This window comes from Thalia democratica, chromosome 4 (assembly GCF_965202585.1).
Source record: "Thalia democratica chromosome 4, ktThaDemo2.hap1.1, whole genome shotgun sequence".
Lineage (NCBI taxonomy): Eukaryota > Metazoa > Chordata > Thaliacea > Salpida > Salpidae > Thalia > Thalia democratica.
Genome location: NC_139168.1, coordinates 32,593,308 through 32,611,625, shown reverse-complemented (window position 1 = coordinate 32,611,625; position 18,318 = coordinate 32,593,308). Strand labels below are relative to the sequence as shown.

General features: G+C 25.5%; 1 protein-coding gene across 3 annotated transcripts; it reads right to left on the bottom strand.

Moving 5' to 3' along the window:
* Positions 1-3,582: 3,582 nt before the first annotated feature.
* LOC145834984 (endoplasmic reticulum resident protein 44-like) lies at positions 3,583-16,704 on the bottom strand. 3 transcript variants are annotated; one of them, XM_082942514.1, is made up of 12 exons: positions 16,648-16,704; positions 16,236-16,302; positions 15,561-15,761; positions 14,300-14,484; positions 13,644-13,759; positions 13,520-13,577; positions 13,041-13,127; positions 12,701-12,839; positions 12,332-12,473; positions 11,345-11,465; positions 5,885-5,974; positions 3,583-4,322 (listed from the first exon to the last, which is right to left on the bottom strand). In XM_082942514.1, exons 1-12 carry the CDS (start codon positions 16,690-16,692, stop codon positions 4,011-4,013), a joined length of 1,563 nt encoding a protein of 520 aa, XP_082798640.1. In that variant the 5' UTR covers positions 16,693-16,704; the 3' UTR covers positions 3,583-4,010. The 3 variants fall into 3 exon arrangements, with proteins under 3 accessions (XP_082798640.1, XP_082798641.1, XP_082798642.1); XM_082942515.1 differs by having other exon boundaries at positions 3,586-4,322; positions 15,561-15,710; XM_082942516.1 differs by lacking the exons at positions 3,583-4,322; positions 5,885-5,974 and adding an exon at positions 7,987-8,888.
* Between the last annotated feature and the right edge of the window lie 1,614 nt (positions 16,705-18,318).

Genomic DNA, 18,318 nt, shown 5'->3' with positions numbered 1-18,318 from the left:
GTACTCTACACTAAAATACACCATATACGTTAAATAATTTTTTGTTAATAAATAAAACTAATTTAAATTTCAAACACTTTAGTAATTATACTCATGATAAGTATCAGACTATTTTCTTTTTTAACTTTACTTTTTTTATAAACCTACTGGAGTGTCAATGCTCTCAGCATTGCTTAACAAAAGATTATAAATTTAAATTATTTGCTTAAATCATTCTATAGTATTCAAAAAAAAAAAATTTAGAGCATTTACAACAAAAAACAATAAATGTTATGCAATTGGTTAACATAAAAGATATTAAGTTTAAAAAAGTATAAAAGTTTGTAGAATTAAAATGCTTTTTTTTTCAGCCCCTTTTTCTGTAATCATAACTTTAACTGTGAACTTGTTTTTCTGGTAACAGAACTTAATATTTGTAAACTATACTTTTTTAGTCGATACAGTAGTTGTTTTACTCAAATGCGTTTAGTCAGATTTGTTTACAAAGTAATCTAAAAAAATGTATTTATAAAATTTTAAAGTTTCTTGAACCATAAATGTTTTTAGTAACTAAGTTTACAGTGTGACAGGTATAAAAAGTAAAATGATTGTCGATCTTATTTTTATATAACACAATAAAAACATAGCGCTAATATGAAATTATAATCTAGTTTCTTTTTAAATGATATCTCTATTTAAGATAAACTGTTATAAGTTTTAGAACCAAGTTGTTGTTATACGCCAGATTTTTTATAAAGAATTCCACATTTCATAGCAGCTATTTATAATAAATTATAAAGAAAAATTTTAGACAAATATGCTATTTCCAAAAAGAACTGCTGCAAAAAAAAAAAGAGATTAAATGATAATATTTAGTGTAACCAAACAATTTTTTGTTCAAAGCAATCACCTAGGAAACTGTACATCCAAGGCATCGCTGGTTTGCTAATGTCAGCTGTACATTATTTTGCAAGATATATTAACTCTTCAACGCCTGGAGTTAATTTTTAATGGTAGTAAAGGATTGAAACTCAATCGTGTAACAGATGATAAAACACTCATTGTTTTTAGAGTAAATTGTAATTGTTTGTGAGATTTATCAATAGTTTTAGTGTTATTGTGAAAAGCAGAATCGTTAAAAGGCGTAGTGCAAAATTTTTTTTATAAGTTTTACAAAAACATTTTTTTAACTGTCGAAAAAACAACTTAAGCTATAAAATTTTCGATACAGTCTGTCATGTTATAGAAAAATAATCTTTGATAATATACAGTGTAGAGAATTTTTTTATATGTACAGTCTAGCCAAGATTAATAATTATTATATTGTGTTAGAAATATAAAATCAAATAGTTTAAATGCTTAGAAATTTACCTTAAAAACTTCTAGTAACTAATATGTTTTTTGTTATATAAAACCTAGCATGAGTTTTGTGTTATTGTATTTACTTTTCTTAACTTCAAAAAGCTTATCTTATGTTAATTGGAAAACTAGTACAATTATATTTTGATGGTAAGTAGAATGGTTAAGATGCGTAGTGCAATATAATTTTTAACAAACAATACAAAAATTTAAGGTTCAAAAGTTACTCTAACAACTATCAATTCATGTTATAGAAACATAATGTTTGATAGCAGTTACATTAAAACTGTTACAGGGTTGCCACTCGCTAAGTCAAAAAATCTTCCCTGATTGACCAGAAACTTCCCTGAGTAACCTTAAACCTCCCTGAGTTTTTTTTCAAGTCCTTAAAATTTTTAATATTTATTAAAAAAATACAATGTCAATTCTAAGAATATTGAAGAACTAGCCGCAAGGCTAAAAAATTCTAGATAAGCACTTAAAAATAAATAAAATTAATTTTTTTGAACAAAATATTGAAACTGGATTAACTAAATCTCATTGTAGATTTAGAAAAAAATATTCCCTGATATTTGAAAAAAAATCTTAAAATTTCCCTGGAATTTTTAGAAAAAACCAAAACTCTCCTGAGTTTCCCTGAGTTAAAAAGAAAGAATCAAAATTCCCTGAGTGTGTGGCAACCCTGCTGTTATCAAAATATAGAGTGTAGAGAAATTTTTTATAACTACACTCTAGCCAAGATTAAAAATTAATGCATTTTTATTACATTATATGTTTTGGTTTTAAGAAAATAAATAAAGATATATCAACTACTAGAGGAGAAATAATGAATTTAATCTTTCAAGAATTTATTTTACAAACAAGGTTTCGGTCATATTTATTACATTGTGAAAGAATTAATAAGTCAACTAGTTTAAATGCTTGAACATTTGCCTTAAAAATTTTTAGTAACGATTACGTTTTTAAAAATACAAAACCTAGCTTGAGTTTTGTGTTATTGTTTTTACTTTTCTTAATTTCAAAAAGCTTATGTTAATTAGAAAACAGAAATGCAACTAAATTTTGACAACAATTTAAAATATGCTTTTCAATGAAAACCCAGTTACAACATATAATATATAAAATAATACAAGTCAGTAATCTTTATTAGATGTAATCTCATTAATAAATGCTTTCATAACTTGTGTAACAATTTTGAAAATAAATAAAATCTTCAGTACGAAACTTGGAAAGTAAAAAAACAAAAACCAACATTGGATAATGTGTTGTATGTAAATGCATAAACTTGACTGTCTTCATCTAAAAAGAATGAAATATGACAGTAGAAAACTTTTAGAAACACAAAATATTCTTTAAACAAAACAAAAAAACACAAGGTGGTAAAAGAAGAAGGTAATACAGAACATTGTACACATATTAAAAAAAATTGTCAAACCTTATCATTTTAATAAAAATTATTAGTTTTAAATATACTCAGTACATCTAGACTAGTGGCCTTAATTGAAATAAAGTTATGGAGAAATTTGTTAAATTTTATTGTATGCTAAAGCTTTTTGCCGTTTTATACTAACACCTTCATAAGAAAACATCACCATGTAAAACAAAAGTATTAACAGTTAAACATATACAGAAGATAAGTTTAGTAAATGTTTGAAATTACAAATAACCATACTAAAGTATAAAAGTATCACGTGGTGTTGTTTAAAAATAAACAAAGATAATGTTTATATTTAAATGCAATCAATAAATTAATGTTTGTGGGCGTTTAAAAGTTCTGAGTAATATATTAGTAAATATTTTGATCATATAACAAATTTTAATTAACTAAATGGCTATAGTAGTAATGAAAAGATTTACAAAACTAATAAAACTTTAAAAAAATATATACATAGATATGTACATTAGCTATTACTCTAGTATTTTTGATAAAATCATTAAACTTAGTTTTTAATATTTTGGTCATTTGTTTAAGTATATATTAAAATTTACCTTTAAGCTTGGACAAGGAAAAGTAATAAGAAATGTGCATAAAACCTTGTATAAATATAAGAGCAAATAAATTCAGAGTAAACATATTGCATACTGAAAGTTAGATCACATATTAGAAATATTCCTAACAAAAACATTTTTATGTATATTACTTTGTTATAAACTATAAATACTAGTATTACAAATGATCACCATATTTTAGAAGTTATTGTATGTTAACTAAAAGCATATAATACCTAAATGTTGGTATAAATAGAAAAAAAAAACTTTTGTATAATAGTACGTGAAAATAATAATTATAATGAACACTACATTAAAATAATTAGTTTTAAGTAAATATACAAACTAATTTTAAATATTTTCTTATATTTAAGTTTAACTTCATCAAAAGCATTAAACATTAAAAAATAGTACTTTAAGGCAAGCAATTTAAACTGCTTAAAAGAAGCAGCAACCATAAATACGTGGGGTTTAACAAAATTTGATAAATAAAACTAAAGTTTCCAGAATTCAAAAGACTAAGTAGCTGCAGTTTCAATTACAATACCTACACAGAAACTAAACATAAAATTTATTAAATTTAACACATAAATAAACGTCTAAAGAAATTATTAAAACAATTGCAGTATCAGCTACCTACATAAAAAGACAAACAACAGATAAACCACGTGACAACCAGCCAATCACAGCTCGTCCTTGTTGAGTATGGTGTACCGGTGCTCGCTCGGCTGCAGGTTGGCAAACACCGACTTTATCGTCGTAGCCTCCTCCCTATCACCCTGCGCTTCCTCCTTTTCCCCTCCTTGCACTCCGTCACCTCCCTCCGCTTTCTCCTCAGCCTCTTGTATGCTCCTGTTGACTCTCTCCAGCTTCTGCTTGTTGGCTTCAGCCAGCTTCGCCCGCGCCTCCGTCGGCATCTGCTCCTCCTTCTTGTCTTGGTCGCTGCCGATGGCGTTAAGTTCCGGTTTGGGGGGACCCACCGGAACCATCTGCACCTGTAAAATTATTATTTTTTAATCAGAAAAAAAATAAATCAAGTATGAATGATTCGATACGTCGCTTGAGTGCATATCGCGTATAAATATCATATAGAACAGACACTAGTTTGAACACCAATTCGTAACACGTGCAAAGATAGTGCGTTTAAAATAACCATGAAATTATCATTATTTTATACATTATAACATAATTTTGACTATATTTGCCTCATAGAAATAATGCTTTGTACAACATTAAATTAACTTTTTAGCAAACAACAAAAACTTATCATTTTGATATTTAAAACTAGCAGCACAAAAAGGTTTACTTTATTTAGTTGGCACAGTAGAATAATAAAAAAATTAGCTAAAAAAGCTGAAATGTCGAAACTAAAAAAAAAAACTTAAATATGAACAATTAACTTAGAAATGAGTAGATTGTGAAATTAAAATGTAACAGATTAGTTTAGTTGTAAAATATTTATACTGTATACATTTTTTTTTATGTAGCGGTAGGCAACGTACGGAAATCTCCGGCCCGCGACATATTTTTTTAGCTTGACAATATTTTGTGTAAACAAATAAAGTTTTGTAATAACAAATATTGTCCTGGACATGACGTTAAAAGGTAACCATGGTGTGCGACTCGATAACCATAGGTTTTTTCGTGCACCAAGTCCTAGGATCAAATATTCTGAGCGGCTTTTTATGTCGTTCAATATATATATATTATGTAATGTGCTCTTAATTTAAATTAGTTTTTGATATACAGAATTGGTTATAATTTATTCTTATTACCATCTTATTTTTACAGATATTTTTATAGTAAAACTTTTTTTTTAATTCAGCAGACCGCTAAGACTTTTTAGCAAGTCCAGCCCACAAATGATTTTTTCAGGTATATCTTGCCCGCACAACAAAAGTTTTATATCTCTATTCAACTTATAATGTTTAAATTGAAAAGATTAAATTACTAAAAACTGCGACTATAATTTAATGCACAACGGTTAAGTATTATTTTTGTAATCAAACAACTTATTCATATTTTAACATAACTTTTTAAACCCGAGTGCTATGTTGTTGTATTAAATAAATATCAACTATTGTTTAATATTTTCGCTTGTTCTTTTTTCTAGGAATAATAAAATAATTTAGATAAGAAATAACCACAAGTTTAAGTCATTGAAGATAAAATTGAAGTTTAAATATTAAAACCTTGGTTTTTTAATAACTGAACATCTAAACAGAGCTTAAAAGATAAGCATGTTTAATTAAATTTGAAATAAGTTTCAGATTTTTTGTTGTTTTAAAAACCAAATTATTTACTTAAAACAGATTACTAAACTAGTTACTATTATAAGCAACTGATTAAACAATGACGCATGCAAAAAGTTACACGAGCAGCTTGTAAGTTACATGCATATTTTTTACTAACAACTACACAGTAAAAAAACCTCAACAACTTTTGCGAGTGGGCTAAAACATGCGAGCATAACAAAAACTAAGTCCATTAACAATTGCAACAAAAAAACTTTCTCTTATTCTTACTAAACACAAACAGCAGAAATTGAAAATCAAACCTCTACGAAGCCGTTTTTGATGACCACGACCGCCTGGTACTGCACCAAGTCCTGGTTGTTGCCCAGCATCAGCATGCGGTCCTGCTTCAGCTGTCAACAAAAGTCCAACTTTTATCAAGCGTTATCAATTAAACTTGAGCAGTTGTTTTGTGTTGAACTTAAACTTAGTTGAAAGTTATCACCTGTGTGGCAAGAAGTGCTGAACGAGCAATATTTAGCTGCTTTGCGTACAATCGTTTTTATTTTGTAGTATTATTTTTTTTAATTCGAAACGCACACTGAAGTAGCTATAAAAGTGTGTTTATAACAAGTCAATTGATAAGTATTACATATAATTTTTATATGAATGCAACAGGTTTGTGAAAGATTTTACTAAAACATTATGAAAACACTTGTTGGGATGATTAAAATCTTTTTTTTTTGGTTTTTATGTTAGCTAAAAAAAAGCTTTAAATACTTAACTTTAAGTTGATACAAATATCAAAAACATAGCTTAGGTGTAGAGAACAAAAAAAAATTAGAATCAAACCAACCAACTATGTTAAATTAATGTTCCTATTTAACTATTTTGAAATCTGTTTTTGTTAGTAATTTAACTTACCATATTAAGTATTTTAACTAGCCTGAAAACTTATTACTATGTATTATAATTTTTTTATAAAAATAAATGCATATTCTTTTAGTACTTACAAAATAACAATTTAAAAAAGGACTGTATATTAAAACACTAATTTATATTTTAAGCTTTTTTGAAACTATTTATATTAGTTTATTCAGTAAAACTACGTATAAATTTCATCTATAACACTTTAAAATACATACAATATTGTAAGGATACTAGCTTATGTAAACAGATATTTTTTTTAAACTTTTCAAATAGATTGAGATTATTATTTCGTAATTATCGATTTTCAAAAGCCCTTTAAAATATTTTTCATGATGCAAACAAAAAGGAGTAACTTTTATATTTGTAATTTTAAAATTTATATATTAAAAAAAAATCAATAAAAAGCAAACTATTGTGATTTTATAATTTATTTATTTACTTTAAAAGAAAATACAACGAAAATTTTCAATAACTATTAATCATCTTTAATGACCAGGAAGTAGCTAGGTGAACAACTTTGAAATTATTAATCTAACTAATGTTTTGTTTAATTTCAAGTTTTGCAAGTAAAAAATGGTAAACAGTTCTTTTACACAATTATACTTTTAGATAATAAAAACTGTCCAAATAATAGAAATAATGAGCCTACTAACTTTGATATTGTATTATGTTAAAAAAAGTTTCTTAAATACTAAAATGAAAATACTTTTTTTGTTGGAGTATTAGTTTATCATTCTGTTATAAAATGCTATCAATCTTGTGTACTAATCATAACATTTAGGATCTTAATGCTTTTCAAAAAAAAGAACTACTTGAAGGTATTAATAAAACAAATTGTAATGACATGTTACTAATTTTAGTAAAAATATCAGTAGCTGCTTTATAGATAAAAAAATTGAAAAAGGACATATACATCATATGCCTTATTTGAACAATATCATTATTATAATAACTAATACTAGTATATGCTAATAATAGTTGTCATTTTTGTAAAATTCGTCTACAATTTGTCAACTAAAATTTTGAAAACTAATCAATTTATTAGGACCAACAAAATTTTTCTTTGCTATGCACAGTTCGACAGAGTTTTCATATAGTTATTATTAACTAGTTTATTATCTCTGTATGTTTAATTTTATTTATAAAAAATCCGTCGAACTAAGCTATTCATAGCGAAAAAAAGTGGTTTGTTTTACTAAATTAAGTAGTTATTAAAACAATTGCTGTTATATTCCAAAGAACTCGTTTTGTTTGGACTTTTTATTAGTTAACAAACTTGAGTACTAGTAATAAAACAAATATACACAATCTGTCTAATCTTAGATTTTAATTAGATTATGTATAAGCACCTATTAAGCTTATGATATTACAATTATGTTAATCCAGTCCAGCTTAAATTAAAAAAAAATTACTATTTTCATACGGGATTAACATTTATGATTTAAACTTTACTATATTGATAACATTAACAACTTTTAAGATACCAGCTTCGCTTTATTATGTAACATCTCAACGCAAACACAAAGTCAAATAAAAGTAGACAGCATTGTAGTCACCAAAACCTGAATAGCTATCGAACATTGCTTCATTTTTAGTAGAGAAATTTTTTAAGCAAAACAAAACCTGAAAACTTTAAAAGAACAGTCAAATTTTGTTCCGAGGCTCATCATAAGTTTTTTTTAACCAAGGTAGTCTTAAGTAATAAGTATCTTAAGTAATAAACTGAGCAAAACTTAGTTTTAAATTGCTATCAAACTTTTGTAAAAGTTAGTTAAGATTCTATCTGTAATCATTAAAAACAAACAAAAAACAAACAAGAAATTTTAAAATAAATCTGCAATAAAAATAATATCATTTTTTAAAAGTTTTTTAGTATAGTCGTTGCAGAATTTTACTTTTTAAAATATTTTTTTAGTCAAAACGCTTGTCTTCGTCTTTTAAAAAGAATGTCCACAAAATAACAGTGAAGTTTGTCATGTAGCTAAATACATGCATAGCAAAGCCATACACAACAGAATTATAAAAATAAAACAAAATAAAACACTTTGCCATAAAATCATGACTATATAAACAAGCTATAAAACTATGAAAGGCCTCTTAAAACGCGTGGGAGTCAATAAATATGAAAAAACTCAAGAAAAGTTTGGAAAGTAACATAAACAAAATTTCAGAAATTTTTTAAATAATGTTGGAGAGAACTTGGAAAATTTAGAGAAAGTTAAATGTTTATTCATTCATAAATAAAACGTTAAACTATTAGCAAATTGACTATTGAAATTAGATGAATTAAAGTTCGTCGCGGTCTCTGAGAGTGTATCTGTGTTCTGATGGCTTGAGATTCTTGAACACGGACTCGGGCGGAGTGGTCGCCTCCTCAGTCGTTTTCTCCGCTTTCGTCTGGAGATACATGCGTTTATTACTACAAGCTTGTTAATGTCACCAAAATCAAAAAATTATTTAGTTTAACGCTGTTGGTTTATACAATGTTATACATATTTTTAAAAGCACAAAAATTGGAGCAGAACTTTCTAGTTTCTAATACTTAAACTCATTTTGCATTGATACTATATAAAATCTAAATATTTGCCTAAATATTGAAACTTTATAAAAAAAATTTTTCTATAATAAATGATTTCGCTCTGTTGTGATTCTGATTTTAAAGAGAAGAGTTAGGACTAACAAGAAAAAATATAAACAAAAGCATAAGTTAATTAGATAGTAAAGTACTTTATTTGTTATTGCAAAAAAAAAAAACATTAAAACAAAAAAGAAGTTAAAGTTCTGAAATTTTATCAAAATTTCTTAAAGAAGAGATAAAAAAAAAAAACAGTCGCTAAAGATAATTTCCAATAAATTTTATTTTAATCATAATTTTTTTCTAATCTAAAATTTTTTCTAGAAATAATACTTGTAAAAAGCTAATTATAGCATGTTAAAATTTACTTTATCTAATAAAATCAATGCTAATATATATTTTAATAAATAATAAATGAAACTTTAAGTTTTAGATACCAACAAAAAAACTAAAGCTTTATAAAACTGCAAAACAAATAAAGCAAAAGAAAATTTCTTTCACTATAGCTCAAATGTACATATAACCAAATAAAAAATAGTTATGTTTCTTTTTAATTTTAAAGTTTTCAACTAAATCAGCTTTAACAAAATTTCAACTAAAAGTTAAAAACAATTTTATTATAATAAAACAAGCTTTTCCAGAAAATATTCAAAATAAACAAAGTTAAGAAACTGTTCAAAAATTAACTATACCTTATTACCACTACATACGAAAAAATCTAAAACTTATCCTTTACAACTTAAAAAAAGGGAAATATATTACAGGGTTATCAGTTTTCTTATATGTATTTCGCCTATTTCATGAAAATTTTCCTAATAATAAAACATCATTTTGATACGATGAAATCAAAACAACTTATTAGTTAATCTCTAAAAACATTTAAATTTTATATTGAAACTATATAAGTAAAATGCTACAAGTATACTTCTAGTATAAAATTGAAGTACATGCCGTTCTTTTAGAACTATTAACTTTTAACATAAATAATTTTTGAACATTTTGTACATTCAAACTTCTAATTTAATTACAATGCTCTTATCAATAGCAAAATAATTATTGTCCTACAACTATTTAGTCTGAAAATAATGTATAAAAATGTAGAGAATAATGATTGTAAAAATTATATGTTTAATTTGAAGAGTTTTTGAAATTAATTTTACGTATGTAGTAAAAAATAATTTATCTAATCTTTAAAAAGTTTTTGTTCATAATTTTTTTTATGAAAACCCTGTAATATATTAAAATATTTTAAAAGTTAGAAGGAATAATTAATACACACCAATATAGTTTTTAAAATCATTTTGTAAACCAACCAAAAAACATAAGAAAATTATTATAAAAAATTGCTACAGAAAAACAAATAAAAAGTTTTTTTCTTGCTCCATTTAAAAACTATTTAAAATAGTTTGTTCAAATCATCTTAAATAAATATTACATGCTACAGTGAGCAAATAATTCCAACAGATTAAAGAAAAAAACTATTACCAACACCATATATCACTCAAAATTATAAAAAGAATAGGCTTAAAATAAAATCAAAATCTAAGCTGGCATCTCAAAAGTTTGTTTCACTTTTTTTTTTGTTTTCACTAGTTGTTCGTGTAAATATTTAGTATAGTTAGTAAAACTAAAAAGTTCAAGAGAGTAAAGCTCAAAACTTACTTTAAAAATATTAACTTGAAGTTTTTGTTAGGTAAGCTTGAAGAACAACTTTAAGCTTAGCTTTAAATAGAATACTTTGTGTGTTTATAAAAGTTCAGCTTACCAAGAAAACACAACAGAGCTTTTTAAGAGCATATTAACTTCATAGGAAGTAAAATATTAATGATTTGAAAGTTTGAGGCTTAAAATGTCAAACATTTGACTTAACTTACACTGTATAGATCATACGGTATAAATACAACGTTTAACTTTTAGAATATCAATAAAATAAAATAAAGATCAAACTCACATTAACCAACATTTATACTTTGAATTTATTTTTGACTAAATGCCTCAAAATATTACGTTGAAAATTTATAATTAAGCTTATTTTCATTTTAAAGAAATAGTATTTTGTACGACTATTTTAACTTTAATTAAAAATAGCAAATACAAACGCTACTAGACTCCTAAGAGTTTGTAACAAAAGTCATTTTTTACTTATTTTTTCAGAAAGGTATTAGTACTTATTTAACTTATTCACTACCACCATGCATCTCGTAATATCCAGCTCAGCTTAAACTACAGCGCTAACCTCCGTACACCAAATCAAGTTTAATATAAAAATTGTACCAACCTGTGCGGGATTTTTCGGCGCGTCCTTCTGTCCCTCAGGCTTGTCCGGTCCGTGGTGGAACTCCCTGTGAAGCTTGCCGGACTGCAGGTCCAAGATGAACTGCTTCAGTTTTCCAGGTTCACTGTGACGTAATACAGGTGTTAGGGGAAACATAACACTTAATACTAACATTTGTTATCTAAATTGAGCATTGTTTTTAGTAATTATTTTATTAAATTGATAATAACGTTTTTAAAGTTTAATGTCATAAAAACAGCTTTGAATATCTTGAAGATGAATTTTTCTAAAAAAAACACTTAAAAAATATTTAGAACGGTCGTAAATTTTTGTACCAAAATAGCTAGTTTAAGTAAAGATTTAGATTCAATTGAAAAATGTTTCCTGAGTAAAAAAGCATTTAAAAAATGTATAGAAACAATAAGTCGAGTACTTAGAGCAATATTTTTTTAAATGTTGACGTAACCATTTTTTTTATTTCAACAGTTCAAATATAATTTTTATAGAAATTTTACAAGATTAAAACTATTTTAGATACATACTAATGATTTGCTTACTTTTAAAACCAGTTTTTAAACCCATTATAAAAAAGTACATTTGGTACATATAACTTTTGAAGTAAAAATAAATCATATACGCAAGCAATCAATAACTAAATTTCACAATATTCTGAATAAAATAAATTTTTAATTATCATACCAGGGTAGACTGCAACCACCGAAATAAGAATATGAATTTATTAACAACTAAAGTTTGTTCAACATTGTATGTAAATTAAGTAAAAAAGTTAAATATTTGTTTAATTACTTCCTGGTTTAACAATGTAGTATTAAATAACAGATAAAATCCAAATTTACATTAAATTTTGGAAAAATCCAGGATTTTAAAGCTTAAATATAAATATTATAAAATTATGTTTTATAATCTACTAAGAACAAAAAAAATATATATACATACTATTTTCTACAGACAAATTATATTGTAACAAACTTGACATCTTTGAAGTCGGGGAACATGTACATGTGCCTGAATGAGTCGATGGCCAGCAGGGGGCAGTCTTGAACGCTTTTGCCCAGGTGGTGGAGGGGATGGGAGAATGTCTGGCAGTCGGCAACCAGAAAGTTAATCTGAGCTGTTAAATATATTAAGTTTGATACTATGGTTGAAAATTATTACTATTATTATTTGTTAAATTTATCATTTGTATAAATTTAGAAAAATGTATTTTCGATTAAATTTTATGTTATAATTATTTTTTGTGTTCATAAAATTAACTGTTTGTATGAAGCTTTTTCCGAACAAAAAATAAACAAGTCTACAGATATTTTAATGTGTATTTTTACAACCAATAAAACTCACACTTGAAAGATACGAGTCTGCTGACTTCCTTGGTGTACTTTTCAAGCGACTCGGTGTCTTCCTTGGTGTGGAAGAGTATCATGAAGGGGAGGCCTTCCTCTGTCAGTTCCTCGCCATTTTGGAATGTTATTTCTCTCACCTGCAATGACAAAATAAAAACATTTGAGAAGTTTAACACTTTTATAACTTAGTATGAAGAATAGTGTGGATATACTATAGATAAAAAAAAATAAAAAAAAACCTTTAATAGAGCTCATTTGGCTATTTATATTAAAAACATAAATGCTTAATAATTTTAGTAAATTTAATGTTTGAAAATTGAGCGAAAAGTATGACAAACCAAAGGCACGCATTTGTCTTGAATCCAAGCTTGCAAAAGTTCTTTGTTGGCCAACGATCCCAAAAACACCATCTCTGGCTCGCTTTCCTAATATAGTTGAGGTTGTTATGTAACTATATTAATAAAAAATTTAAAACATAATTAATAAATTGCATAAAAAACTGTTTGTGGTAAGTGCTTTAAATTTAACTTTTAAATTATACTAAACTTAGTTTGTCAAAAAAAACTTGACGAAAGTTTATTAAAATTTGCAAAGTTTTAAAATACATTAAACTTAGTAACACATAAAGAAATTAAATAAAAATTATTAAAACTCTTACATTAACACTTTACTACAACAAATAAGTTTGAAGATTATACAAGACAAAAATAGTACATGGTTTACTAAATAGAATTATAAACTATCATCAAAATTACTGAGAATAAATTCAAAGCTTAATTTACAGTACAAAATTTTTATGAAAGCAAAGCCTACCAACCTTATCCGGCTTAAAAACAACATTGTCGCCACTCGAGCGTTCGGGCTTGGAAAGTTCTCTACAGGAAAAATAGTTTGATTATTCAAGTATAATTGATAGGAGAAAAGGTTATTTGAAATCTTACCCGATGGCCGCATAAAACTGGCAGTCGTCTTTCAGAAGGTTGGCGATCAAATCGAAGTTGGCGTACTGGACGTTTTGCTTGTTTTCAAAGTAACCAACAATCGTTCTCTTGTCTCTCTATACAAGTAAGTTGGTAATCAATCTTTCAGTTAAGAATATACTACAACTTATAAGTATAAATTAGTTTAAAATTATTGTGGTTATTTCTAAAAATAAAAAATGTTTGAACATTAAAAAATGTGACAACATTTCAACAACGTAAAGAAAAATGTTTGATAAAAAAGTAGAGAACATTGTACTTGATATCGCAATCGTAATACTAAGTTGTATAAAACAGTTTTATTCAATTTATAATTTTTAATCAATATGTTATACTTAAACTAACTTTTAAATAATTTCGAACAAAAACAAAATCTAATTGCTAAGAAAAATTACAAAAAAAAAACTTATTTTGGTCAAGACTAAAAGTTATAAAACAAAGAAGTATACACACAGAAAAAAATTCCAATTCTTAAAATAGCTATTTTAATCTTATGGTAAATAAAAAGACTGCTTCCAGCAATTTTCTAAATAATTTAAAGGATATAAACAATAAACGATTTAAAATAAATGGAACAAACCCAGTTTTAAATCTACTTCAATATAAAAACAACTTACATTCAACTCATAGATTTCATCCAGGTTTTTCACTTCAGTAACTGGGCTTTTCAGCTGGTCTTTGATGAACTGGGTGATGGCTTCAGCGGTCCTCTGACCTCTGTACTCCTTCTTCATGGGGACGCCGTCGCGAAGCAGCTTTATCGTGGGGTACTTGCTCACCGAGTACTTTTGGCACAACGCCTCTGTGATCAATTCACGCAAGAGTTTAGTAATTGTAAGAATTAAATAAAAAAACGTTGTTACGTTTACATGATTGGCACTGGAAACGATAAAAAACTATTAACTACTATAGTACTTTCATATTGTAATAACTATCCTCTGAAAAGTGCTTTCACTGTTAAGTGGACTAAACTACGAAGAATTAATAAAAATAGAATGGAAACTATTTCCCTGAACCATTACTGACTAAGTGAAAAACTTATTTTTACTATCATGTAAAATTATTGCTAGCATTGGTACTTTTGGGGCATTCAAAATTATATAAATTTTAAATTAATTTTAACATAATTTAATATAGTTTATATCATTTGTGTACAGGAAAAAACAATAAATGTTGTAATCAGCTTATAAATAAGTTTGATAATGTTTCATAAACAAAATTGAAATAACATAATAAAATAACTCTTGACTTTTATAACTATTTTAATTTTGTAATAAATATTCACTAAAAAGTGCTTTTACAGCTGACCAAAATTAAAAAAAAAAAAGCTTCAATAAACATAAAATGAAAAAAAAACTGTAGTTTTTAAATTTGCGACAAAACTGGCAACTATAAAAGTAAATTATAAATCATTCAATTTCTTATCCCCAATTTATTTGATTTCTTTGCTAAACCTGGTTTAGCCAAGTATATAATACTGATATTAAAAATAAATTAGCTCTGAGAAAACATTAACAATTAATAAAGTTATCATAGAAATGTAAGAAATATACAACTAGTAATCTATACAAAACATGACTAGAAAAAACAAAACCCTGACCCTTTCATTAAGAATAAAATTATCAAGAATTTTTTTGACCATTTTGCAGGTAAATAAATTTTTAAGACAAACTTTTATTAACTATCTTTAACTTTGTAATATAATTATTTCAAATATTGGTACAATTGGGACATTGAAAACAAAATATTTTTATAAACTGAAACATAGTTTTTATACTTTCTATACAACAAAATGCGTTAATGTAGTAATCAGTTTTTGATAAATTATTTAGTTACATTGTTTTTATTAATAAACTTGAAAAAATGTCTACAACTTACGTTCTTTGTCACAGTCGGCTCTTGCAAACTTGACATCAACATCACCAAATTCTTCAGCTGCCTTCGCAGCTGCATCTTTGAACACTGGCTCCAACATTCTGCTGAAGCGGCACCAATCAGCGTAGAAGTTCACCATCATCATCTTTGTCTCTGTTAAAAAATAGTCAGATTCAGAAATTTGTGATTTGGAACTAGATGGATCTGCAAGAAATTGTTGAAAGTTTAGAAAAAAATTCAGTGTATAGTAGACTATTTAAAAAATATAGTATGCAGTTTTAGAAGTAATTTTTATTGTAATAACCTATGTTACATCAAAACTTTTATGACTAGGATCAAATTTTAAGTATACTGTTGTAAAATTTAACCTTAAAAAAATACATTTAAAATAAGATACTTCTATAATTATAATCTGAGATGCAATATATAATAAAATTTACCCTGCTTCATTTTAAAATGGCTACATATTAAATCAAAACAACACTAACAGCAAAATCAAAACATTTTTAGAAGTATTTGATACATTTGAAAACAGAATCACAAACTTTACACCAACTAAAATCTAACAGATTTATTTTTGTAAATTTATTAGTAAAACTTTGATTCTAAATTCTTTATATATCATATACTAATTTCTGTAAAAAGTTTTTTTTAAATATATCTAAAAATAAAACTTACTTAGCATGTCATTTAGATTATCATTGTTCAACTGTGTCACATCAGCTAGACAATTACATGCTAACACCTGAAATAAAGTCATATATTCGATAAGTACTTTAAAAATTTGACACAAAATTCAATTTAGACTGAAAAAACTTGCATAATAACATTATTTTTAAAATAAATTAAATCAGTTTTAATATTAATTCAGAAACTTTAACTGAACTACATAGAAAAACTATCTCTATAATTGTAGTTATTGTCTTTTAGTTATAACTTAACAAAGTACTTTACTAACCCTACTTCAGTTAAAATTTAGTTGATAATTTTACAAATAAAACAAAATTTTGAAATATCTACAAACATTTAAAAATTTTATTCAAAAAATTAAAAATTAGTTTTCTTAATTTTAATGATTAAGTATACTAACCAGTAAAACTATAAATTTGCTAGTCCAATGGCCTAGGAGTTTCATTCTTACAAATAAATATCTGTTATAATAAACACATTTCAGTCGTATATCTATTATGCTTACTTTATAGAATATTTAGTTTTAAATCTCTATATATATTTAAAATACTGTTAGCTAATTCAAAAAAAATCATTCAGATACTAAAGAGCAGAGTTGCCAAAATGCTGATGTGGCTACACCAAACATTTGTTTATTTTTACTTGTGTGGCTTATAACTAATTGCAATCTTGCAACTTTGATAAACATAGTAGTGGCATGACAACTTTACAATGGTTTTAAACAGTTATCATAAATACATAACAATATAAAAGTTATTATAGTGCTGTTTAATTTTTTTTTTTGTTTTTCTTAATTTTAAAGATTTATACAGTTCTTTAGCTGGTAAGCTTAAAATATATTTTTGTTGAAACAGCTTTAAAACAAAAATAAAATATAATCAAACTTAATAACTACTTGTCTAAGCAAAAAATCTCAAAAAATGAGAGAATCTTAATTGAGAAATAGTAAAAAAAAATTAAAAGTAGATTTTTATGAATACCAATACTATAAGAATTTATATGCAATCTTTTTTTAATGATTAAACTATAAGCTTTTTTTTAATCTTTATTTTCAAACAAAACTAAAAAAATTAACAATGTAATCAAAAAATTATTATAACTCAAAAACAATGTTTAATTAATTTCATAATACTACAACAAGTTATAAACAATTTTAAAACACTAAAATAAATATAAACTTCTAATAACATAAATTTAGTGGCAATAACTTTATAAAAAATGTGTTTATTTGTTAACAAGAATTAAGTTAGCTAATCTACTAAGCTTAAAGTAACAAAACTGAATTTTTTTTAATGAAAAAACTAGTTTTATAAAATACTTAAGCATAATAAGTGTTATTTTGAAAACTCTAATCCTTTATTTTAATAATAATAACTGTTACACAATAAAAAAGGATTACTTACAGAAAAAGTCAGCATACTATGGGTGTTAAAGTTACAGTGTGGCCACACATGTTTAAAAAGTTTTTTAACAAGTTTATTCAAAACTAAATTTATGAATTTATCCAAGATTTCTTAGCTATGTATTTGCCTTTTCTAGCATTACTTAAAAAAAATTTCATACTGGATTTCAAGTATTTTTAATTTAGTTAAAAAATGTTTTAGTTTATTTATTTTATTTTTGAAACATTTTATAGTATATGACCATTCTAATACAAAAAGATCACTTATGTTTTAAATAACCTTATCTTATTTTTAGGAAACATATATTTTTTTTATAAATCTTATTTTTGACAAATTTACTTCAACTATTAGGCTGCTTTAAAAGTTTTACATTATTATGATAAAATTTTGAGGCATTATGGATAAAGGCTACTCAATTAAATATGAAAAATGTAATTTAATATACAAAACAAAGTATAAAACTAAAATACTCATAGACTTTTCAAGTTACTACATAGAAAATTATGCAAATTTGTATATGTACTTTTGAAGATCAGTTTAAATCAACTTATTAATTTCTTATAAAGTTGATCCAGAATGTTATGGTGATGTCATTAGTTTAAAGTAAAGTTGATCCATCTAGTGATTATGACATCATGAAAAATATTTACTGAATAAAAAATGCAATT

Excerpts from the sequence above, each read along its gene's own strand:
- LOC145834984 (XM_082942514.1), bottom strand. The coding sequence starts at position 16,692 with ATGAAACTCCTAGGCCATTGGACTAGCAAATTTATAGTTTTACTG. Across the intron at positions 13,578-13,643 it reads CAGTTTTATGCGGCCATCGG|AGAACTTTCCAAGCCCGAAC; the intron begins GTAAGATTTCAA and ends TTTTTCCTGTAG. Across the intron at positions 13,128-13,519 it reads TTGTTTTTAAGCCGGATAAG|GAAAGCGAGCCAGAGATGGT; the intron begins GTTGGTAGGCTT and ends CAACTATATTAG.